Below are 26,591 nucleotides of genomic sequence, written 5' to 3'. Positions count from 1 at the left end.
GGCGGTGGCTGAGGCTCTCCCGGGCCGGCGAAGCGGGCTTGCCCGGCGGAGGCAGGCTGCCCTCTTCTTCCTCAACAACATCTCCTTGGACGGGCGGCCTCCGCCGCCGGCGCCTCCCCGGGATGAAGAGGCAGGGCGGACGGCAGCGGCAGCTGAGGCTCTCCCGGGGCCGGCGAAGCGGGCTTGCCCGGTGGCCGCGGCTGCCCATCCAAGGAGATGTTGTTGAGGAAGAAGAGGGCGGCCTGCCTCTGCCGGGCAAGCCCGCTTCGCCGGCCCCGGGAGAACCTCAGCCGCCGCCGCTGCTGCGTCCTCCTCCGCCGCCAGCATCGGTGGCCCTGCTCGGGCCCCCGCGGGCTTCCTGCTGCCCCCCGTGGCTGTGCTGGACCCTTCCTGCAGGCTGCTGCTGCTGGGCAGCCCGCTTTGCCCCGTGCCCACTGCTGCTGTCAGCTGGAGGAGGAGGGCTACCTTTGGAGGCAAAGAACGCCCTTCTGTCGCCACGCTGTTGTCCCCGCGGTGATGACGTGCGGTGATGACGTCGCGACTTTAGCGACGCGATTTAATCTCCGCTATTTTGCGTAGCGCGGTTTTGTCGTGCCACGGGGAAATGGAAGCACTGTACTTTAGTGATTGAATTCCTATCCAGGGAAGGATCCCTCACATCAGTGCTGGGGATCTTCTGTTTGGTCCCTCTGCAGTTGTGTTGTATGCTTCCACAAGACTCAATATTGTCCCCCATGCTATTTAATATCCATATGAAACCACTGGGAAAAATAATCTAGAGGCTGGAGTGAAGTATCATCAATAAGGAGGTGACACACTCTCTTTTCCCTTTGAATCAGTAGTGACAGGGAAAGTGCTGCGATTGGCTCAAGGAGATTCAATATGCATGATGGATAAATATTTGGTCGAATAATATTCATATCCACAAACTGGCCCAATCCTATTGTTGGATAAATTAGCACTCCCTCTTCAGGACTAGGTATGGGCTTAGGGGTGTTTTGGATGCCAAATTATCACTTAAGTCACTTGTAACTTCAGTGACCAGAAGCAGTTCTATACTTCTACCTCGTATAAGTCAGTAGAGTATGAAGTAAGGTCAAAGGGTTACTATATTTATATTATCAAAATAAATTTAATTGAATTTAATTGGTATAGTCATTTTTCTAGTGGTTAGATATGCCTAAAAATGTTGCCTAATAGCATGACAAATTACTTTACCCAAATTAAGAAAAAAAAACCTGTGAATTACTTCAAAGTGATGTAAAAAATCAGTAGTAAGACATGTATGGGAAAGCAGGAAAATGTTGCAATAATCCTTTTTTATTTTGCAAGTTGATTTCTCTTTATAGTCATGCAGGTGAAAAATGACTTGGCAAGTTTATCATTGTCTAGATCATGTTTCCAATCAGCTTCCAATCAACAAGTTCATACCATATACACCAGTATTGGTTCCTAAAGATTAACATCACTGAGGTTTAAAAGTTGATTTAATAATTCTTCCACTGAGAAAGAATGGAAAACCTACTCGAAGGTCACCTAAAATTGATAAAAAGAGGTTATCATATAACAGGTTTGAGCAGCACTTTGGATTCGAAGACAAAGGTGCTTCTGAAAGCACATTGGTTCCTCTTTTCTCTGAGAAGTTACAATGCAATCTTGGGAAAGAACAGTTAAGTTCAAAAGTTACAGACTGATAATGTGTAACAGTAATTTTATGAGTAGAAAAGTCACAATTTGATACTTTGACTTAAGTTTATCATCCAAGTTGGCTTAGTTCCAGATTTACTGAACTAATATTTATTTGATAATTTACCTTAAAAATAACATAGATGAATCATGTTTTTATCTAAAGATATTAAGAAAAAATCTTTTCTAGTAATACATACTGACATAAACTGATTTCACTGCCACAATGCAGGAAAGTGTGTTTGAGCTCAAGTACTTGTATACTGTCTTGAACTGCATTTCCAAAACATTTTAGAGAAGATAAAAATAGTCATGAAAATTAATTCCAGAATATGGCACAGATCTCTAAGAAGGTAGAAAAAGAGAGTGTTTTGGCTATTATCCTAGATCTAATAGTTAATCCTGAAAGAGAATCTGGGTGATCAAGCTAAAAGACTTTAACCCAAATACACTTTTCCAGGTCAAGTAAGCTCAGTCATAAAACATTTAGAAGGCTAAGGAATGCTGATAAACTGAGAAAAAAATAAGGCTACCTCCCTAGAAATAAAGTATTATGTTCATGAAATACTGCCTCTTTGTTCTTTCAAAACCTCATTGTCTTTGTAGTGTTGCTCCATTACCTCAGTTATATTTTAAAGCCTTTCTGACCTCACTAGACTATCTATTATATCCAAATACTTTTCTATATTCAATCAAATACCTTGCTGCTGTATAAAATTGTATGCATATTCAAATTTGTTTACTTCTATAAAGGGATTGTAGATCGTCTTCTCCAGGCTTTGTAATCAATAAAACCAATTTGTGTTTCAATGTGATGTATTCTTTCAGTTTCCTGATGCATTGCCATATATCGTGCTTTAAAATTAAAGGTAAAATTTAATATAACATTTCACAATGTCTTCGCAGATTTAAAAATGATGTGTTATAGTCACTTGCTCTGTGTATATATTAGAAAGTAATTTAAAAAATTAGAAGAATATGGCGAAATGGCAGGACTAAAGATCAATAAAGACAAAACAAAAATGATAACCAAGAACATGACAAAAAAGCAAGAAGAGGAACTGGAACTAGCAACCAGATTGCAATTAACTAAGAAAGTGAAATACTTGGGGATCTGTCTGTCAGCAAAATGTTCCACAATTAAAGATGATAATCATAATAAATTAGTGATACAAATAAAGAAAGATTTAGAAAATTGGAAGAATATACAGTTATCACTTATGGGACGTATAGTAACAATTAAAATGAATATCTTACCAAGAATCCTATTCCTGTTGCAAGCCGCACCTATTAATCCAGGTAAAAAATTCTTTCAAGAATTAAAGAAAATAACCACTAGGTTCATTTGGCAGGGACGAAAACCGAGGATTAAACTAAAGTCAATGCAAGACAGCAAAGAGAGGGGAGGCTTAGCATTACCAAATTGGGATTTATATGCATCAGCAGTAACAATAACATGGGTGAAGGACTGGATAGAGCTAAAGAATAAAAGAATTCTAACCTTAGAAGGCCATGACCTGCAGGCAGGCTGGCATACATTTCTATGGGATTATAAAAATAAAACGCACAAATACTTTCAAAATCATTTAATCAGAAGAGCCTTACTGCAACAATGGTTCAAAATCAAAAAAATCCACTATGTGAAAATCCCAAATTGGCTATCACCAACAGAAAGGACGACTCACCCAAATTTTACAGATTGGAACAAAATCCTAAGATACAGAGACTTAATTGATAGACAGGGAAATTTAAAAACAATTGGAAGAATTGGCAGATCAGAACATGAAAGTTGACTGGCTAACTTACCTCCAAATCAAAACTAAATACAATAAAGATACTAAATTATATGGCATCGAAACAGAACCACACAAATTAGATAAAATTATTCAAAGCCCAGATAGAAAGATGATAGGGAGAATATATAAATTCCTCCTGAAGTATAAATTGGAAGAGGAAATTGTGAAAGAATAAATGATAAAATGGGCGCAGAACTTTGGCTATAATATTGAATTAGACAAATGGGAAAAATTTGGGGGAATAAATTTAAAAATGACACTATCAGTTCCATACAAGGAAAACCAGTACAAAATGTTTTACAGATGGCACCTGGCACCATCAAGGTTAGCTAAAATTTCAACAAATACCTCCCCAAAATGCTGGAAATGCGAATCAATACACGGAACATATTATCATTTATGGTGGACCTGTGAGGAGGCAAAAACTTTTTGGAAAAGGATCAAAAATTGGCTGGAGGCAATAACAGGGGTTAAAATGGAATGGAAACCTGAAGTCTTTTTATTAGGAATTATGTCGGTAAAATACAAAAAAGAAATCCAGTATTTAATATTACATATACTTACAGCGGCAAGGATTGCCTTTGCCCAGAAATGGAAAAACAAATTAATCCCAAATGAAGATGAAATAATAAGAAAGATTATGGACTGTGCCAAAATGGATAAACTAACTAAAGAAATACAGGGAAAGGAAGAATCAGAATTCTACCAGAGATGGGATAAATGGTATAGGTGGATGGAGGAAAGAAACAAAAATCAATGAAAGAATATAACAACACCCAAAAATAATAGTTATGAGTAAAATAAGAGGGTTAAGAATGGTGAAATCTAAATGAAATACAATAGAAGGGGAAATATTATAAGGTGAGCGATACCGATTGATGATTGCTAATATAAAAAACAGGACATTCCTGTTCGCACTGTATTGTATAAATGTGGTGTACGTCTAATTTTTGTATGTGTGTATTTTACATGTTTGTTAATAAAAATCTTTTTTTTAAAAGAAAGTAATGTAAAAGCTAAAAAAATTGGCTAGATTACTAAATTGGGGGGAGGGATTTTATACTTTAGCAATTAGCTTTCTATTTTTCCTGTTTTGAGTAATATTAAGCAGAAAATAATCCATGATTGTATAGAAATAATGACTGATGTTGGCCAGGCAAAGGTCTGTGTAAATGAAAAATTATTGTAACTACCAGAATAAAAAGTTGGTCAAGTGAACTCTATGGTACCCAACAGCAATCAGCAGCTCTATTCTTTAACCTGGATTGTAACAGCAGTGGATCCACTACTGCAAACAAGGGAACACTGTAAGAAGCACATTTGAAAAAGGATTTTTTATTACAGTAGAAAACTTCATTTGGAAACTTCATCATGTTGTTTACCATAAACTGTTATGGTTAAAAAATTGTGAAATGCTATTCTTAGCCCTGAAGTAATATTGCTTCATTCTCATAGGCGCTGCTTGGAGTGTCCAAGCACGGGTTAACTTCAGCTTGCTGCCCAAGGAACTGAGTTTAAAACTTATTGTAGCTCCGCCTCTTGGTTGCCTCAGAGGCTCAGTTTCAAAAAACTCAGTCGCCCTACAGGATCGTAATTTCTGGGGCTCCAGTACTTGGGCAACAAGCTGGACCCAGACCCTCTAGTGTAGTTTTGTTGTAGCTCCCTTTTTTAATTTCCTTAGCTTCTAGTTCTTTAGATAGTGCAGGTAGCTTTTAAATCCCTGGCTATTGCCTCTGTTTGTTTCTGTTGCCTCCAAATCGCGCGGACAGGCTGCATGGAGAGTTCCCAGCCAAACACTGATTTGAGCTGCTCTTCGCGTCGGGGCTCGCGTTGGCGACCGCCTGCGAATGCGAGGGGTGAGTTTAACAGCTGTTATTCCCCTTGCAAGGAGCACTAGGCTCCTCGAAGCCCTGGCGTTGCTCCAGGGGCGTGCACGCAAACGGCCGCCATTTTGGACAGTTAATTTTGGCGTGCTTTGTTCCCGAGCCACTAAATTTGCTGCGCAGCCTGTCCCACTAATCAGATCGCCGCGGAGGGCTGCCATAAGCACAGGACCTCGCTCTGGGTGGCCAGGCAGCCCAGTTCCATTCAGTCTCTCCTCACTAGAGCGCAAGGGCCCAGTGCCAACAGAGGCCCAGCGCCTGGCCTACAACCATCCTCCTGCAGGCCTATACAATCTACCCACCAACGCCATGGAGAAGCAGACAAGCCCTTGTGGCAACATCGGGGAGAGGCAAGAGGAGAACCAGACCGGGCCCACTCCCAGCAAACGCAGTAGGCCCAATCCTGCGGCCAAGGGTAATGGGGTGGGTGCCCCCTCCAAAGGGACGCAGCCCAAACTTGGGATGGCCTCTAAGACTGAGGAAAAGATGGCTGAAAGACGCCAGAAGGCCCTGCAAAAACAATTCCAGAGGGCTCAGGCCGCACAACGCAAAGCTTCCGGGGGCTCCAGTTCTAATGAAGCAGGGGCCTTTAGGCCCACTTAATGAGGATTTTGGGTTTCCCCCCAATCCATCCAGGGCCACCCTGGGATCCCCAGTCCACTCCATGGCTGAAGACTCCTTTGAGGATATGGATTCTGGGGCTGAGAACCTCCCCCTCCCCAAGGTCAGGAGGTACTGTTATCCAAGGCCATGGAAGATGTAGTGGCTCGTGCCATATCGCATGGCTTATCTGATGGTATGCAACAGCTGACAGCCAAACTGCCAGTTGTAGCGACCGTCCCTACTGCGAGTCGCATAGCCAAGCCTAAGGCCCCTGCGGCTAGGGAGGCCTCTCCAACACCCACGGGGATCTGTGAGGTCTCTGACTTAGAGGAGGCAGAGATAGAGGCTCCGGTTCTCTCTGATGATGAGAACCCTGCCCCTGAGCAGGCCACCGGGTCCGGGCTCTTCAATCCCGCCATGTTTAGGGCCATTCTAAGGCTCGGGCAGCGGGGCCCCAAATGGGTCTTCCAGCCCCGGCAGCCAAAACCCCTTCAGATCAGGGCACCAGCGAGACAGTTGGACCCCAGGACCCGGGCGCAGGCTTGTTTAAAGAGGTGCCTCCGCCTCTGGACTTAGTCCCAGCCCCCCAGCTGTTCCTTGACATTATACAACGGCAATGGGCCCAACCGGGATCCATGGTGAACCCTAGTGGGACAGACAGGAAGCTCTATACTATGGAGGCTCCCCTAGAGGAGCTACTGAAGCTTCCCCAAGTGGATGATCCTGCTGTGCCCCTTACCTCTCTGTCTTCCCTTCCTGCCGATCTGTTGGAAGGTCTTAAAGCTGAAGACAAGAGGGCAGAGTCAGCAGCTCACAAGACCCACCTGGCTACTGCCTGGGCCATGCAGGCTTCTTCGTCCTCTTCCTATTTCAGCAGGGGAGCCCTGTTCTGGCTTCAGCAGGGCTTCCAGCGGGAGACACTAGAACCACTAGAACCAGGCAGGACGTCAGTAAGATCATTGTGGCTGTGGAGTACTCCTCTGACGCCTCACTAGCGGCCACAAAGTTTTCCTCCAGGACCCTGGAACAGCAAGCAATTCTGAGGGGGTTACTCTAACAGATCCTTTCGGAAGTTTGACTGTCACAGAACTCCCCCCCATAGGCGGCTGTCTCCAACTCTATGCCGCCCAGTGGGAGGAGACCACGATGGACAGTTGGATCTGGAACACGGTCCATTATGGGTTGACCCTGGAGTTCCTATCCTTTCCCCCAAGAACCTTTATCCACTGTCCCATCCCCAGGTCCGCCCACAAACTCCAACTTATGAGGGCGGAGATAGACCATCTCCTGGAGATAGCAGCCATAGACGAGGTCCCCAGGGGTCAGGAAGGCAGGGGGTTTTATTCCATCCTTTTCCTGGTCCCCAAGTCATCAGGGGGGGGGGGGGGTGAGGGCAATTCTGGACCTAAAGAAACTGAACAAACGTCTGGCGTACAAGCACTTCAAGATGCAGTCCCTTCAGACCATTCTGGGCTGCGTCAGGCAAGGCAATCTGCTGACTTCGATCGACCTGAAAGAAGCGTACCTGCATGTTGCGATACACCCGGCGCGTCGCAAGTTCTTGAGGTTCCAGTTCGCCGATCGCCACTTCCAGTACAGGGCCCTCCCCTTCGGCCTCTCGTCGGCCCCGCGGACATTCACCAAGCTGCTGGCCGCTGTCGCTGCGCATCTCTGGTCCCTTCCCGTGAGACTGGAATGCTACCTGGACGACATCCTCATCCACTCGTCGTCCAGGGGGCAGGCCCAGAACGACTTGGACACCACCATCAGAGTCCTGCAGCTCCACGGGCTCTCGGTCAACCTCGCCAAAAGTCACCTGACCCTAACCTGCAGAATCCAGCACCTCGGCATGGTGATCGACTCCGAGAACTGCAAAGTCTTCTTCACGCAGGAGGGAGTGGACAGCATCAGGACCCTGGTGAGGAGCATTCGCTCGACCGGTCAGCGTCGATAGTCTCCCTCTTTCAGCTGATGGGGAAGCTGGTATCGTGCATTTTGGTGGTCCTGTGGGGACGGTTGCATACCCGAGAGCTCCAGTGGTTCCTGCTCCCTCTCCAGAGACGCAAGGCCAGCAACTCCAGACGGGTGATTCGGGTCCCTCCGAAGGCCCTCTGTTCTCTCAGATGGTGGCAGTCAGAGGCCCTTTTGAAGGGCAGTTGCTTCAGGGAACCGGAGTGCCTGATCATAACTACTCTTCAGCTGGAGTGCTCACCTACGGACTCTGGTGGTCCAGGGCAGATGGTCGCAGGCGGAGCTCGCCCACAACATCAATTGGCTAGAGCTTCAGGCGGCCAGGCTAGCCTTGCACCATTTCCACAATCAGGTCAGGGACAGCGATGTACTGATTTTGACCAGCAACATCGCTGCCAAAGCCTACATCAACCATCAGGGCAGCACGCGGTCCCTGGCCCTTATGTCGGAAGCGGAGACTCTGGGTTGCTGGACGGAGAGACATCTGGCCTCGATACGGGCAGATCACATCTCCGGCATGAACAACGTAACAGCGGACTGGTTAAGCAGAACCACCATCCAAAACTAGGAGTGGCGACTCCACCTGAGGCTATTCCGCCAGCTGTCCTGGAGGTTCGGCCATCCAGTGGTCGACCTGTTCGCCTCGCTAACCAACACGCACCTTCCCCGGTATTTCACCAGGTTCCATTGCCCATGGGCAGAAGGCACGGATGCTCTTCGGTCCCGCTGGCCTCCAGGTCGACTGTATGTCTTCCCTCCTCTTCCTCTGATTCCGCTAGTCATACAAAAAATCCTGGAGGAGGGAGCGGAGGTGTTGTTAGTGGCTCCTCATTGGCCGAGGAGGACTTGGTTCACCAACCTGGTCAGCTTGTCGGTGTCCCGACCGTGGCGCATACCTCAGGAGCAGATCTCCCTTAGCCAGGGGGCCATTCAACATCCGGAGCTCCAGTGGCTGTAGTTGGCTCTCTGGCATTTGAAGGTGACCTCCTGAGGCTTCAGTTTTTCTGACAGGGTCATCCGGACTATTCAGGCATCTACGCGGCCTTCCACCGTCAGAATTTACTAAGCGACTTGGTCGTCCTTTTTGCAATGGTGCCTGAGCCACCAGATCACTGCTTCCTCCGCAACCATACCACAAGTTCTGGATTTTTTGCAGGACAGCTTGGACAAGGGTCTTGCGCCCAACACTCTCAGATGGCAGGTGGCCGCCTCGGGCACCATTCTGTCCACAGACTCTCAGTTGCCACTTTCTAGACACCCCCAGGTTCGGGGCTTCCTAAAAGGGGCTTCCAACATCTGTCTGCCCACAGTCCACAGATACCCGACCTGGGACTTGACTATTGTTTTACAGTCGCTCTCCGCGGCCCCCTTTGAGCCATTGCGCACGGCGGGTCTGCGCCACCTGACCCTAAAGACTGCCTTTCTAGTTGCCATCACCTCGGCACGCAGGATATCGGAGTTGGCCGCCTTGTTGGTTAGAGGCGACCTTTGTATCATCCACTCCGACACAGTCATCCTACGACTGGATCCTGCCTTTGCTCCAAAAATCAACACCGTCTTTCACAGAGAGCAGGAGGTGATACTCCCGGACTTTTGTCCGCGTCCCAGGCACCCAAGAGAGGTAGCATGGCACAAGTTGGACGTTCGCCGGGCTGTGCGTATTTATATGAAACGGACTGCCCCATTTCATAAGTCAGAAGCATTCTTCGTGTCCTTTCAACCTGCTTCCATGGCAAGAAGGTCATGTCTTCCACCACAAGACGCTGGCTCAGAGCGAGTATCAAGATGGCTTACGAACTTCAGGCTAGGCCGGTACCTCCTCGCATTACTGCACATTCAACGAGGAGCGCAGCAACTTCGGCTGCTTGGGCTACTCAAGCGCCGATTGAGGAGATCTGCCGTGCCGCTACATGGACCAGTCAGTCTCCATTCATACAGAACTACAGACTTGACATGTTCGCCTCAGCTGAGGTGTCGTTTGGGAGGAGAGTTTTGCAGAGGGTCATAGCGAGCCCCGCGGCTCTGGACTGTTCTTCCCACCTGAGTTCGACATAGCTTTGGCATGTCCCGTGCTTGGACACTCCAAGCAGCGCCTAGGAGAAAGACCATTGGCTTACCTGAATGGTCGTTCTCTAGGCGCCGCGGGAGTGTCCAGCACCATCCTTGAAATGGGGCCGTGAGGTGTATTTCACCTTATGTCTTGGACTTGGACTTGTTCGAGTTATGGACTATTGGATCTTCTTCTTTTTTCGAAACTGAGCCTCTGAGGCAACCAAGAGGCAGAGCTACAATAAGTTTTAAACTCAGTTCCTTGGGCAGCAAGCTGAAGTTAACCTGTGCTTGGACATTCCCGCAGCGCCTAGAGAACGACCATTCAGGTAAGCGAACGGTCTTTCTCAAGGCCATTACCAGAGTATAAAATTATTGCTGCTTTGTATTTTGCATCCTGTAAACTATTAGGTTTATACAAGACAGCACAAAATCTGCTATCACTGAGGCTAGGTTTACAACATTTAATTTAACCCAGAATAAGCATTTACATTTTAAACAAGCATGTTGCCTAATCTCAGCTATGGTCATTTACAAACTCTGTTTTACAGTTTAGTACCTCTGAACTCTGCCTTATATTAATCATTTTACCAACCATGGTTAAATAAACCATGCATATGTGATATCTATTTCTGGGTTTACCTAGCCTCACTGCCAAATGCACAATTTGTAATATTACATTGCCTGCTGTATACATTTAAATTTGCCTGAGGAGAAAGAAATTGCTGGATGAACCTTACTGTTTTGGAGGGCAAAGTAGTCTGTCTTAGGTAGCAGATAGGAATCCTTCCCTCAAGCCAAAATCAACTATCAATGCACCTTTTAACCAAAAAGCAGTAGTCCTAGATTGTACCTAATCTATTAAACATAATTAAAAAATAATTCTAAACTACCCCAACCTCCCCCCATTTATGCCCTTTTGGCCCCCTGCATTCTTCAGTCTATACCACCCTTACTGACCTTTGACATTTTCTTGCTCCTTCTACTGACCAAGAATGCCTGGCTTGACCCTTTGTGAAGCGGTTGCTGACCACACAAGGCTTTCTTTGCAAGGCTGTACATGGGAGTTTTCTTCATGAAGAAAATGAAGGGCCAGGGCAGACCAGGGCAGGCACACTTCACCAGCAGTGGGGACAAGATGATAGTGAAGGTCAGATAGCATGCAGCACAGGGTAGCATGGGCTGTGGAGTGCACGATGGAGAGAGTAACTGTGGCTGGGACTGGGAACTGGGGTGCCTGGGGCTTCCTCGGCATTACTGAGATAGTTGGGTCTTCCTGGGGTGCACAAAAGCAACCTGAGTCACAAGCTGCCAACAACTATTGACTGCATTCAGTTCTTAGGTGTGCTCTCTCTCTCCCCCCTTCTTAACCTACCTTTTTCTGATCTCTCGGCAGTCTAGCTGATTCCAAACTCTAAACCAATCACTGGGCTCCTCGGACCTTTCTAGTGTTATGGAAAAGCTGTAGGATTACTCATTACAACAGATCAAGTATTTAAAGTAGGTATATACTTTTTAAGTTCACTAAATAGTTGAAGATAATTGTGTACAATAAAGTTGTATCTCAAAACCATTCATGTTTCCTGGGAAATTTTCCTGAGTCAGGGAGCCAACACATACATGGACTTCTACTTTGTAACACCCAAACTGAAACTACCTAGTAGCCTTTGAATTATGGCCTATCAGGTACCTGACAATTTCTCTATTTTTTCCAGTCCTACACAAGTAGCAACAGCATATGATTGCTCCATAATGGCATCCTACATAACTCATAGATTCTGCTCAGTTAAGCAAATAATGTGTGGGTCTGAATTACAGCTTTTATAAAATACGTATCAGTAACTGGGTGTCTACAAGTCTATTCAAGATATTTTGGGGAATTACTGCAGTCCTGGAAGAGGGCTAAAGATAGATATAAAGGCAACCTGACAATATATTTTGAGCCAATTTACAGATAGTCTTGAAATTCTCAAAAAGTTTCTCTTGCTTCAGTTAACTGTGCATGTAGCTTATCAACAACAACAAATAGTTACTCAGAAGCTATTATTTTTCTCTAAACAATTCAACCAGCTTAATTCATCTTGCCAGATCAACACAATTCTATAAATAAATTATAGTGACTACAGGTGAAAGTAGGTGAAACTTCCCTGAAAGCTATTTCTGTTCACTGTATCTAGAGTTACATTTTTCCCACTCCTGAGTATTACACAAATATTTTTACTCAGTATATATCTATATTGTCATTCATTCATTAGTAGAATTAAGGTAACAAGCTTAATGCAATGTAAGTGGATGTCAGTGCCTATGAAATAACTTGGTTAATTTGTTCTTTCTTGGGAGAGGTGAGTAGTGGTTTGTAAATTCAGGGCCAACAATAACAACCACTGGCTTTTCCCAGGTTATGGACCTGAACCACAAAGGAGGTATTGTACATATTAGATCTAGGTTTTTGCCTTAGATAAGTTGAAACACAGCAAGTGTGGGGGGACACTATTATCTTTGGTTATGGTCAGATCACTCTTTGTTTTTGGCATCATGGACCTCTCCAGGGAAGATGGACCCATTCAATTAGTTTGTCCAAATTCCTAATGCCCATATCAGATTGAGTAGGAAATGCGGAGGAAATCCGGACCTGATGCCTAGAGACCATTAGGAAAAACTCACTTAGACTTAATCTCAAAAAATGGAGTGGCAATGTATTTAAAAGGTAACTGACTCCAACTTGCATTTCCTGTTTCCCGGAAGAGGTTTTGCACAAACTACATGTTATGCAAACAACAATTGGTGCATGTTTTGCACCAATTGTAGCAATTTCCAAAATAGGATACTTTGCCCGTATCACCTTGCACGTGCATTACTGCAATGCGTTTTACGTGGCTTTGAAGGCTACCTAGAAGCTTTTGCTGGTGGAGAATGCAATGACCTGAACAGTTATGGTATACCTAGATTTGCCTATGTAACTATCACTACAGAAAGAACTGTACCAGCTGCCAATTAGCTGCAATTCAAGGTATTATTTTACATGTTTAAAACCTAACATGCCTAGATATCTATGCAATTACTTCTCTGGGTTGATTCTGCCAGTTGAGTTGTATCAGGTAGGGAAGACTTACTCAGACATGTGAGACTGAGACTATCTGGAGCACTCCCTTTTTATTATGTTTCTGAACAGTGGTAAAATATGGCTGTTCAAGAGGGCTTTGGGGGATAAATGAAGACTTTCTTACCCTTAAAATGTGATGCACTGTATTGGAGATGTTATGTAACTGATATGTAATTTGCTGACTCTTCATATTGTGTAGATTTGTTGTTAACAATCAGAGCCATTATAATTGAGGGCAGATAAACCAGAGCAAGCAAGAAAATGAGCAAAGGAATATATATTTCTATGTTATACAATGGCATAAACGTCCAATAATCAATAAGGTATCACTTTACTTGGACCAAATGTTTCAATAAAGTTGGCATGGAATAGAAGTATTACATTAGATAAAGTATGCAGAATTATATGCAGTGGCAAAATAACATTGTATGAGTAATAACAATTACATGTTAGTTTTTAATGAATAAAACTACAACACCCTCTATTTTTTCATATCAATAACTGCAATATTAGCAATGAGAGATGTAACACTGCAATGCCAACTCTTTATTTTTTATACACACACAAGATGCACATGCACATACAAATGCATGCAAATGCCATCAATTGAATAGATGGTGTATTTCCTCTACTCAATAGCTTTCATTTTTTAAAAACTAATAATCAGATGCCAACTTTTTTCACACACATATGCACAAGGACAATGCAAGCATTATCCTTTACAAAGGAAATAGGTTTGCAGTAGTCTAATCACACCTTTAAACATTTTTTGCCACATTAATATTTGCCAACTGTCCATGAAATCATTAATTTATTTATCATAAAGAACTTTAATACCCAAGCATGCATGAAATCAAGAATGAATTACATAAAATGTGTATCTATTTGTACATTTGTACAATATCTGCGCAAATATTGTACAAAATGTACATATATTTTAACATTTAACACATTTTTAACAATATTACATATGTTTTACTGCATATGTACACAGCTATCCAAGACATTGGAAAAACTAATTATGGAAGAGCAGAGGCATTCAAGCAATTTCACCCTGCCATATGCACTAGAACATAGTTCTAGTTACACCATATATTACTGTATACATTATCTGGATTCAAGGTTTAGGCTAAGATTTTATTAACTATGATTTGTGGAACAAGTCATAATTACATATACCGGCATTATGCTAAATCCAAACCAGGCAAACTGTGTCACAATGCAATATGAACATTTATTTATACAATTTCCATAGTGCTTCAATACAGTCGACTCTAATTTAGTTAAGATATGATGGTCATTCCTCAAAGTCAAAAGAAGTAGACATCATTTCGTGCACATTTTTACATAATATGACACAAAAACAAAAGCTAAGAATAATGTAGTTAAATCCATATTTAAGAGATCCATTTCTGTAATAGTTTTGAGTCACTGGTCTTCTTGAACATTAGCAAAAATGGAACAAGTAGGATTTTTTTTTTTACTACTGACAATTAAATTTTTCTCTGAATTAAAAAAACTGTTGGACTGACAAAATGATACATACCATTCACACTTGGCTACCAATATATGCTACATAATTTACTGCAAACAGTAAATAAAAACATGTTTCAATTACACTTGCATAATGAAACATAATATGATATAATGAATCATCACAATCTCTCTCTGCTAGCTACTATGATCTGTAATGGAATTTTTAATCGATTAAAGGCTAAAAGCCAGGGGCTTCTCAGAACAAACAAATACACAGAGGCTTGGAGATAAGTAAAAACGTGGCAATTAATTATCAATTAATACAAAAAAAGCTAATTAAATTTGTAATACTTATTTTATATTGATATTTTTGAAATGATTTCTTCTAAATCTCGAGTTACTACTTCTTCATTATATCCAATTTGGGAGAAATTTCAACATGACTGAGTGATAAGATTAGCAAGAAGAACCAAATGCCTAGGTATGGACTAGGTTAAAGTAATATGCTTATTCATGGTTAATTATCTCTACTGAATGTTTTGGGTTCACCTACAGAGAACCATTGATAAAACATTAAGACCAGTACATTAAGCACATTTTACTGTCATAATATCATCTCTTTTAATTCAGAGCTGATCCTGTTAGAGAACTAGAGCATAAGATCTCAGCTTTAATATTTGGTATTGCTATAAATTGTAACAAATGATAATTCTGGAAAATTCCAGTATCCAGACAATATGATTCAATCAAAAGTAGAATCACAAAAAATGTAATCTGAAAGCTACTTACATACATCATTGTTACTTTCTCTTGCTTTCCTTCACTACAAAATATATATCCCAAGGTTTGATCAGTGAAGATGTGCAGAAGCTGTACAAATGTGTCCTGAATGCCAAGTCTTTTACTGCCAGGGTGGGCAATTTCCCAAGGGCCACATGAGAAAGTGGGATTGTTGTGGAGGGCTGCCGCTGCCCTGCCACTGTTCCCAATCGCAACCACTGCAAGCTGGATAGGGACAACCAAATGTCCAGATCTGTTTTACTGATAAAAGCATCCATGAGCAGAAAATAATGTTGTCAGTGACAAAAATAAGATTTTAAAATTTTTAGTTGACAGCCTCTGCCCATCTCTGTTGAAAGGCTTTGGAGTATTCTTCCAGTTAGGGAATCTGCATGAAGAACAGGCAAAAACTGTCTCCATCTTTATCTCAGTTCTAGGTCAAATATATTCATGAGAGTTCCTGTTCACAAAAAGGGGCTTCAAGATTTATGGCAATTCCTTGTGTACAGCAGTAATGCTCCAAAAGCACTGGGCAACTCCCAATTCTCCGCATGACTAATTTTTTTTTTGTAACAACATATTTCCTACTACAATGAAGTTAGTTGGGGGAAAGGGCTTTTTAAAAAAAATTTACTCATGTCATCAATGCTACAATCCCATTTAAAGAAAAGTCTTATAAAACTGCTACTGCACTACACAAATAATAAATGCAGGAAACTTCTACTACTTTACAAAATCAGTATTCAAACATGAGAACTTCCTTCAAGTATACACTTTTTAAGTTCCTTCAAATGACACTGAATCCAAATTGAACTGACATCACGTCCACAGAATTAATAACATATGGTCCATTAAACATTAACTGGTATACTAATATTTCAGAGCCATGTTCACTGCCCTCTTCCCTTTTGAAAAAGAATAGAATACACATATTTCTGATATTCAAAAGGCAAGAAAAAAGAAGACTGAGTGGTAAAAAAGACAGGTCTTCCAAAGTGATTGAAAACTGCATAACTAATTACGTACCAACTTCTAACACACAATACTTGCTATTCTAGGGTTTGTTATCAAGTTTATAGCTCAAGGCAAGCAGACAATATAACCCTACATTCAATTTAATTACAGCTCATGGCTTTTGCAGCAGTTGGCACATTTCAAAGAGTTTAGCCACTCATTTATTTCTAGACCATACATAAAATAAGGCATCTTACTGTCATAGAAATTCACCAATTAAAACTGAACATTTTCTGATCTCTTGGCCTCTGCGAAAAGAACTGAGCAAAAAAGAATCTTTTTCTACAGCAAAAGCAGAGAATCCTCATTTAATAGGCAAATGCTCTCAGGCACCTAGTGTGCTAGTCTGTGAAGTTTTGATATTTGTATACTGTAGTAGTAAATTATTTAATTATTTGAAAAAGTGGAATTTATGAGATGTCACTGCAGCACACCTGATAGGTTCCACAGATCGTTTCAATTTAAAACAATACAAAATTAAAAGCTTTATCCATTTTTAAAGAGAAATGTTGATGAACTATTATGACTGAAGTTGCAAAGAAATTACTACTATAAGAGAAATACAATTACAAGTGAAAAGATTCTAGAATGGTTCACATGACACTATACTCCTGAACTTCAACATCTCAAATACTCTTAAAGGAGAGATTATCACCTCTGCTCTCTTAGATAATATTTTTTTTAAATCCACATGTATCTAGATTAACTTACTATAATATATTCAGTGTGTGGTTGTCTTTCATGATTACCTGTAAGTTTCAATTAGTCAAAATACGTTTACAAGTACTGAAACTTCAGAGTTATTCATAGATCAAAATACATTAACTTTACTAGCTCGCTATTTCTTTCCAACATCCATTTACTAAAAGATTTAGAACAAGTATAGCTTTAAGGTAAGAGAACGTTTTCTTGTTCTCTACTTTTAATTTAGCTTGTTTTCTTTTGTTTCAATCATGCCATGACCACCCTTTTTTGCTTCTTGTTGGTTTGTCATGTTCTTCATGTTTTAAATTATTTGTAAACCACCAGTGTCACTAGAAGTTGAGCAGCCTATAAATTTAATAAATAAGAGTGTCAATTGCAAAAGGCAGTTTTACTTGGAAAAGCTTACATTTTGCGACAATACCTTTAATATCATCAAACAACAAAATCTGCCTATCCCAGGTTCTTGGGAAGGGCTTGATAGGTTGATGGAAGTTCCATGGCTAGTCTAAACATCTGGCTGACTGTGTAACAAACCATAATAATGACTGTGACAAAAGAAAATGCATCCTGCAATGATACATTTAACACCATCAAACATCCACATCTGCCTAGCCCAGGTTCTTGGGAAGTACTAGGGAGATAAATAAAAATGCCAAATCTAGTCTAAACATCTAGCTGGCTGGATGATGAACCATAATAAGGAGTAAATAAGCAAGAAGACTAGGGCATTTTAAATAATGGTACCATGACTCTGGAATAGACCTACCTATGAAGTTTTTCAAGCTCATATTTAGCATTTCTTCACAGAAATTTAAGACAGTTTTTGGCCTTCTAAATAGTTACAAAACTACCCTGTTTCCCCCAAAATAAGCCCTCCTCTGAAAATAAGCCCTTCCCGAAAATATTGCAACCCAGCAGCAGCCATGAGGTGACCATGCTTTCCACCTCCTACACCTCAAAAATAATAAGTCCTCCCCAAAAATAAGGCCAAGAGCTTATTCCGGGAAAACACGGTATTAGTGTTATATATTTTACTTAAAATTATTAAATTTTAAATTATTAAAATCTTCTTTTAATACTGTTTTTGTCTTCAGCATCCTTCAGGTACATAAAGCTGGACAAATATTGTTAAATGGTTAATGTAAAATATTTATGACCTGGGGCAAACTTGCTTTCCTTATATGCAGGTCCTAACATGATAAAGCATTATTGGAATAATCTAGCAAAACAACAACTTGTCTGCTATTTCTTTAACAGCAAGAAAAACATTTGTGACAAATAAGATGAAATAACATGCTCTTTCATTTCTTTTGCATCCAAATTCTGGAGCAATCATTTACAATAATCATCAGAGCACATGGAAGGTGTAATATCACTCAGATGTATTTCTATACTTAGCAATGCTTTTAAGTTGAAGATATTCTTCAGTTTATGATTTCTAATAATTAAAATGTTAGAAAGTTTTTGTGCTTGTTATCTAAAATTAGATAAACATTTCAATATGCCTTTTCAAAATTCAACTGCTGTCATGCATGAAAGAATAAGGGAAAATGTTCTATTAAAGTCCAAACACATGACTTCTGAACTTTCAGTACTTTCATATTGAAAAGGTTATAATTATGTTCTGTAATAAAATTTCTGTTTAAAAAACTATGGTATAGCCATCCTTGATTTTATGCTAGTTATATTCTTCAAAACCTTTGCACAAAGCAGGTTTCATAAAGCAAGGAAATGAAGGGGGGGAGATTGTGAGGTATCAGATCAATTTTGTAACCCCAATGCATTAACAAATATGCTTTAAAGAGGCTCATTCTTAAGTATTATGTTACTCAAATATATTTTCTTGCCTATTTATTTATATACAGTGAAAAACGTTCTTTCCATCTTTCTACAGATGATTTTTAATGTGAATGTTTATAATGGCAGATAAAGAGATAGAATTGATCATGGCACTACAAATATTAGCATTATTTGTTATTGCACATGGTAGATTCATGGATAAATATCTTAACTGACTGCTTAAGTTTGACACATATTACATTCAACTTTTAATGTTGTAAGCCACCCAGAGTTGCTTTCAGACAAGATGGGCAGCAAACAAATTTAAAAACAAATAAAAACTTTGTTTCTGGTCTTAGAAAGAACCTTTCCTGCTGAGACATGGGGGTTGGACAAAATGTTCATAGCCACTTTGGCTCCATAGCAATAGTACAGTAGTGGCTATTACAGGTAGAAAAATAAGTCAGAAACAGGACACAATTAGAACAACTCAAACAAAATGGTAGATGTGTGGCTATGGGCACAAAGGGATGTGGAGCCTTGTATTGGAAATTATTCAAGTGTTTTTGGCAGGAGGAAGTCTTGGCACATTTCCAGACCTTTGATGCAAATTAACTATGTGGTGTAAACTGCATAACAGTATTTTTTCTCAATTAAAGTGAATGCTTGGGCAAAAACTACAAAATAGCAAATTTGCATAAAGCTACAAAATCTTGTACATAAACTTTGACCATGCTTCTCTGTGCAGGTATAATTACGCAGTGACTACATCTAATTGCAAATGGTGACTATTTCATAAATCTACATTACATATGTGGAAAACACTGTAATGCATGAAACCACTGCATTTCCCCCCAGAAACTATGGAATTATCTTTACTTAGTGGTAATGCCAAAAGAATCTAGTAAACAACCCAGATGCCTTTTCTTCTCTGCTCTGAAATTCCCAGTATAGTTAAATCAGAGAAACTAATGATGGTTTGATTTCCATTCACAAATCAGAGCCATCAATTCTATATAAAAATTCTATTCTATATTGGTATAATGATCAATGCATAAACATAGTATAAACTTATCAAATTCAATATGATTGTATATATCATAGCACAGTCACATTAAGATTAAATACCAATATTATAATAAATTAGATAATTGTTAAATTCCTCAAGTACTTCTGGGTGAAGTTTACCTTCACTGGTTTCAGATGAATTTAATCTTTTGATTTTGTTTTTGATTAAACCTAGGGAGGTTGATTTACCTATAAATAGCAGTAAGTATATCTTTACAGTATTGATAGTCAATAAAGCTTTAATTCTATGACCTTCAATATCTCAAAAGGTATCATGAAAGCAGCAATATGTTTCAATCATGGAATTCAGTGGCATGATACTTCATAAAGTCATTTCAGTTATGACCTGAAACATCTATGTTTACAATTAAGCATAACAATTATGGGCCTGGTCATCTATTTCAGTTAATGACCTGTTGCTGGCCTTTGGAAATACTTCAAGGCTATTAACCCAAAAAGTCATTTATTTCTTTTAATGTTCAATGAAAATATCATTGTCTTGTTTATATTAAAAGGGTGAACATGTATCTATCGATTATTGTTTCTATTTTGACATCTGTACTTAAATTAGTAAGGCTATATATAAATGTGACAGATTTTGCAATTATTTAGGTAAAATTAATTGTGGATAATTAGCATTTAAAATTAAACCTCATTGCCATGCCCTAAATGAAGTATTTTTTTAAATCTTCCCAACAGTTTTCTGTAGAAATGGGCAAATAGCAAATCAGCTTCATCCAAAAGATGGTAGTATTATTAAGCTATCTCTATAAATCTCATTAAATGTTCAATTGTTGCAGACTCAGGCGGTACTAGCACTACATGTTTTTATTCCATTTGAAATTACTAATTTAAACTGTTGGCATTAACACTGACTAAACCTCACTTTCAATATCACTCACTTGGTTGATATCACACTTTAGACAAGTTAGCTATATATTTATTGAATATAATTATAAATTATTAGATTAAAATCCATATAGAATATCTGGCAGAAATTATTCTCAGTTTAAAGAGCCTCTTGCTAATATCCATGGTTTATATTAATGAGCTAGTTTTATTCCAGTATACTTATTCAAAACAGATTTCCTTTGCATTATTAGCAGATATGCAACACAAGAACAAAATCTGAGAAAAATATTTTCAGTTGTCTACAACTTCATTAATTGAAATACCTTTATGCAGATAAACAGAATATTTCATAACTAACTTTACCTACACATCAGTGGATTTCTAATCATTTATGCTGTACAATACTCTACTTAAGTGGCCCCAAACTCCAAACAGAGAAGTCACATGTATTTCACAGAAGACAGATGCTGATGCAGCCATTCACAAAAAGGCTCTTTCTTCAGTCAGCCTTCAGGCTAGCTGATTAGCTGGCAAACTCCTCTGAAAGGGTCAGTTTGTACAAAACTGGTATTTCTACTCTGGAAATTGTTCTGACATGTTATATACCTGTATCCACAGAGCACAACACTTTTAAAGCTCAGTTGAATTTGATTAACAGTGAAGCCCAGCTCATTGATAATTGGAAGGATCAACTGCAATGATTCTGATTTTTCAAATTTACTTTATGGCTCTACAAAGAACTGTGCAATTTGATGCTACAGGAACCAATTTGATTAAAATCAAATTACTTAATATAATTCTTCAAGGTAACTTGTATACTCCATTTAAAAAAAACTAAGAATGATTCTTGACAAATCAACTGCCTAGGGCTTTCAAAATTTGAAATTATACCAGCCACTGCAAACTGAGAACTTGCTCAATTTCAGATACATAGCTTGGTGACATTTTGACAAGACTATACAGATCCAGTAAGGTCCTCAAGATTTCTGAAATATTTCCCATTTCTGAAATTTATTTTTTTAAAAATTCAACTTTCTAATAGCTACCAGTCCTATAACTTTTTAATAATGTACATAAAGTTGTACGACTTTGGCAAAGATGCCAAACATCCCAAGTCTTTTCATCATCATCTGATGGGACATATAATAATAATAAAACCTTTCTCCAGTTTCATGATACCTAATGCTACATGCAGTGAATTAGTACTGCCATCACAAGAGATGAAGGCAACTAGTAAAGTTTCCAAAGTTGCTTTTAGCAGATACTCCAAAAAGCCTGCTTGAAATCAAGGGCAAATTCAAGAGCCATTTACTTTTTTCTTTTTTTTTTGGGGGGGGGGGGGTTAGTTAAATCAATTGGCGAACCTAAGAAAAGGAGAAAAAAAGGTGTATATATGGGTGGGCGAGGAGGAGGAGGCATTTTCTTTTGGGTTACCTGTGTGGGGGAAACCATTGCAGGTGAAATGACTGTGGGAGAGTTGGTACTTCTCGGCCCGTTGGCTTCAGGTATGAGGAGAGGCAAGGGGTCGTGTTTCACCGAGACCACCACGACGGCAGCGGTGTCGAGGGGCTCGGCAGGCCTGAGACAAAGTCTTTTGGGGGACGAGGAAGGGCCGCAGGCATCTCCCACTACCGCGGCCCCGCCCCCGGCAGCGTACATGGCCTCGTGGGAGCGCTTGGTCGGCACCAGAACAGCAGCCGCCTCGGCCTTGACGCTGGGGTGGTTGTCGCCGTCTTTGGGGAGAATGTAAGTATTGTTGGCGGGAACGGGGGGGAGGCGGCCTCTGCCGTTGAGGCCATAGAAACCTCCTCCGCCGGTGGTCCCCGAAGTCAGCTTGGTGCCGATGCCGGCGATACTGTTGAGGGTGGCGATGGAGACTGCGCCGATGCAGTGGTTAGTATAAGTCTTGGAAAGCTTGGCCGCCTTGGAGAGCATCTGCATGCGGGTGCCCAGCAGGTTCTTGCCGATGGCCTTGTTCTCATACCAGGTGACGTCGCCCTCGCTGCAGTGGTCCCGCGGGCGCTGGAAAAAGGCCTTGCAGAGCGGGTTACGCTTCGCCAAGTATTTCACAAAACTGGCGTAAGGGCAGAACTCCGTGCCGGTTTCGTACATGCGCGGCAAATTCTCCTCGTCGCTGCTCTCGGCGCGCTTTTTGCTCCAAGATGACGAGCGCGACTTATGATACGGCCCCAGGGCCTTAAAGTAGACAAATTTGCGCCCGTCCTCGTCCATGGCCAACCCGAAGGAGTCCTCCTCCAGCTCGCGCTGGTTCTCGCGGCCCCGCGTGCAGAAGTACATGCACGTCTCGAACCAAACCTTGTTAAGGAGCCCGAAGGGACTCTGCGTGCTGAACACGTTGCAGGTGTAGAGCTTCCTAAGGTCAGCGCGCGTAATGGCTTGTTTTTGCACCACCGGCCCGGCGCCCTGCTCCTCCAACTTCCGGATGACAGCGGCCAGAGTCAGGTTAGCGGCGCGCAGCTCCGGATCCTTGGTGAGGTCGAGGGTGCGGCAGTAAGGAGGTTCGTTGAGGTAGCGGTTGAGAGAGCTACGGATGCTGATGAGCGACGACTTGGAGTAGAGCTGCCCGCTTTTGGAGCGCGCCTCGGCGTAGAAAGAGCGTAACACGCGGCACAGCGCCCCCTTGTCCATGGTCTCGAAGTCGGGGCTTTGGGCTTTCTCGCTCAGGTACTCGCGGAAGATGCGCACCGCGTACCGGGTGGCCAAGCGCGTGTTCTCGCTCAGCCGAGCCCGCTCGGGGCGCTGCAGGAGCAACTCCGCCTCCGGGTCTGAGTCCTCGGCGGCAAGCGGTGCCACCGCTTTGCTAACGACCGAAGTGGTCATACCGCGGGCGCTCACCGGCACCGAGGGGGCGCCACCTGCAGCGGCCCCGATGGCCCCTGTGCCCCCTCTTCTGACCCCTCCGAGGCTGCCCCTGACGCCGCAAACAGCAGCCGCAGCTTTATCCAGCAGCGCCCTGGAGCTTTGGTCCATACGAATCATATGGCCCGGCTCTTCCTCGGGGTCCCACGCAAGTCCCATCATCACATCGTCCTCTTCTTCTTCCTCGTCGTCGTCCAGCAGCAGGAGTCCCCCATCGGCGCCCTCCTCGTCCCCCGTTATTTGCACCTCCTGAATCTCATCCTCGTCCTCCCCATCCTCGTCCTCTCCCGCGCTGCAATAATGAAGAGGCCGGTGGGGGCCACCCCGGCTGGGCTGCCGGTCCCCCACATTGTGCTCACCACCTGCACCACCGCTACCGCCCCCGGTGCTCCAGTCTCCGCTGGCGCCGCCGCTGCCAGGCATTCTCGCCATATTGCCGTCTCCCTGCCAGTCCTCGGGCAGGGCGCATGCGCTATATTGGACCGCAGCGCTGGAGAGCTTTTGTGTTTAATGACCTTCAGCTACCGGGAGGCAAAGCTAGGCTCTTAAAGGGGCCGCGCGCTCCCAGTGGCGGTGGCTGCTGTGCGATTTATTGGGTGGGGAAACAGAAGGGAGACAGAACTGGGAAGGAAGCGCGGAGTGGTGGCGGGGAGAGCGCTCACCAAAATAGACACAGCTGCCCCATCGTATGGGAAGCTAGTGTAGTGCATAGGGTTACTTTATATTGGCCCGTGCAAGCACCCGCTTAAAAGAGACTGACATTCACTTACCCAAGCCTCGGTACGGTGCCAGCTGCCGTCCGTTAAGTGATGCCCGAAGAGCAGCACGGCAACCCCGGCACGCTCATTGCTTAGGGAGGCAGGGAAGACTCCACTCCACTCCCACCGGCGACTGAAGGGATGGGATGGGTTAGGGAGAGAGCAGCTGTATTAACGGCGGCGGCGGCGGCAGCAGGTGAGACCCACCAGGAGAGCGGGAGAAGAAAGGGGGCAGGCAGCTCTACTGAACAAGGCACTCCTCCCTTTTGAATTCTGGCACCCGGTCGCGGAAACACGGCATATTTCGCAGCCCCCGAATCAGCGGCTGAGGGCAGCGGTTCGGAGTTGTCCCCAGCAAAGGATAAACTTCTCGGATCCTCATCACTTCGAAACGACTCCCTTACCGTCCCCTCCCTCCGACCATCCCACCAACCCTCCTCCGCCCCCCCCCCAAAAAGAGGATTACTCCGACTGCATACCAGGCGCGCCGATCTCGCTCCTCCTCGAGTTCACGGCGAAGGCATCGAGCGGTCTTAGACGAGCAGCCAGACGCGACAGGCTGCAACCGGAGTCGAAGGCGGCGGGTCACGCAAGACAGCGGCTGGTTCGTCCGAAGACAGCAACCAAAGGGGAGAGTCGAGCAGATCCCCGGAGGTTTCTCCGTCGCTTCTCGAGCGGCCGCCGTTGCTGCAGATCGGGAGGCAACCGAAGCCTGCGAATAAACCGGGCTCGCTACAAAAGAAGTTAACTTGCTCGTTTCCTGGCTGGCGCTGGTAAGCCGAAGGAAGCCAGCAGCGACTAACATAGGAAGCCGTCAGGGCTAGCAAAGCCCACACAGTCCGCAGCCAAAAGGCAAATCTACAGCTATTCCCCAGCCTGCGGGGACAGGCAGCTGCAACACGCGCGCACACACATAGGCTGTCTCTCACACACACACAAACGCGCGCGCACACACACACTCACACACACGTGGCACAGCCTAGCCCTGTAGAACATAGCTATCTACATGTCTCGTTCTCATAGACGCTCATGTGTGCCTCTTCTCCCGGTTCCCGCCTCACTTTTCAGTCCTCAAAACCATTTCTAGCATCTCCCTCGGGCCAGGCGGGACTCGGCAAGCCCTCGCGTTGCCGCCAGCCGCCCTCAAGTTAATACCTGCTTGGAGCTCTGTTACCGAACCCCCCTCAATTCCCCGCCAGCCCCAAATTCTCTTCGCCGCGTATTTCCAGATGATGCCGCCAATCCTTCCTGCCCAACTTTCAGCAAGAGGGGCGTGCCGGCCGGCCTGCTCGCCTTCGATTTGACTCTTTTCGCTGTTTTACGACAACGGAGGATGGTGCCCTTGAGCAGTGGGCTTCTCGACAAAAGTCAACAAAGCAAGCCTGTGTGTACGGGCGCCCTCGCGGTTCCTTGCTGAGAGAACAGGGAAAGCGAGTCTGAATTTGGGCGCTCGCTCTCTTTTTCCATACACACAGCAGACATCACTAGCATAAACACGCGCCGCTCACAAACTTGGCGGTATCAAACTGACGCCACAGTGTCGTTGCGCTTCCTTAGATGGAGCAAAATCCCTTTCCATACACACACCCTGACACCCGCCTCCTGACAATGTGCTTCAGTGAAAAAAATTGTGGGGAAATCTTGCTTAGCAGCAGACAAGTCACAACAAACCAGCGCAACACCCTAGATATGATTCACAGATAAGGACCAATGTGACAGTTTATTGCTATTCTGATCCTTAAAATGGGCTGGAGACAATTTTAACAATACTTGAGTACAATTTCCATGTGTGCGTGCGTGTTTGAAAAAGTGAAATAAAGCCGAGTATTTTGGGAAAAGGTAGATGACAACAGTTCAACAATTAATTCAAAACACAAACTTAAATGCTTGAGTTGATTTTCAAAGTTCAAGCAAAAATGATATCACTGTATCTATAAGAAATGCTCATTTACTTCCACAAAAAGAATCCCATTTTGCAGTAGCTAAATGCTGTGTGAATAAACAGAGTCACAAAACTCAGAGCATTTCCAGAAAAGCTGAGAATAGCGTTGGAAGGCTTCTAGTAGGGTGAGAAAAGCTGTTTTCAAATTTGGAACAACTGTTTCAAGCTTAGGATAACACATGTTGAGCTCAAAATGTTTTCTACTGAGAATGTTTTGCATATGATTTGTGTTTTTTAACTAGATCA

At 43.1% G+C, this 26,591-nt stretch overlaps 1 protein-coding gene across 7 annotated transcripts in view; it reads right to left on the bottom strand.

The window, feature by feature from the left end:
• KCTD1 (potassium channel tetramerization domain containing 1) overlaps positions 1-26,591 on the bottom strand; it is a 127,048-nt gene that overhangs the window by 61,479 nt on the left and 38,978 nt on the right. For 3 of the 7 annotated variants that reach the window (XM_087707146.1, XM_087707145.1, XM_087707150.1), the window contains exon 1: positions 24,883-25,229. The exons of 2 other annotated variants lie outside the window; for them this stretch is intronic. Coding sequence is in view for 1 of the 5 variants with exons in the window: in XM_087707143.1 (XP_087563269.1) it covers positions 22,200-24,077 (1,878 nt within the window). In the remaining 4 variants the exon portion in view is untranslated. Of the gene's footprint in view, positions 1-22,199; positions 24,078-24,415; positions 24,719-24,882; positions 25,230-26,591 lie in introns of those variants that run through there. 2 more of the 7 variants (XM_087707149.1, XM_087707143.1) reach the window with 2 other exon arrangements.

The sequence above is a fragment of the Thamnophis sirtalis genome, unplaced genomic scaffold, assembly GCF_051295495.1.
Source record: "Thamnophis sirtalis isolate CommonGarterSnake01/CBP01778 unplaced genomic scaffold, rThaSir2_p1.2 scaffold_2, whole genome shotgun sequence".
NCBI lineage: Eukaryota > Metazoa > Chordata > Lepidosauria > Squamata > Natricidae > Thamnophis > Thamnophis sirtalis.
Note: the sequence above shows the minus strand (reverse complement) of the source record. Positions and strands in the feature narration are given on the sequence as shown.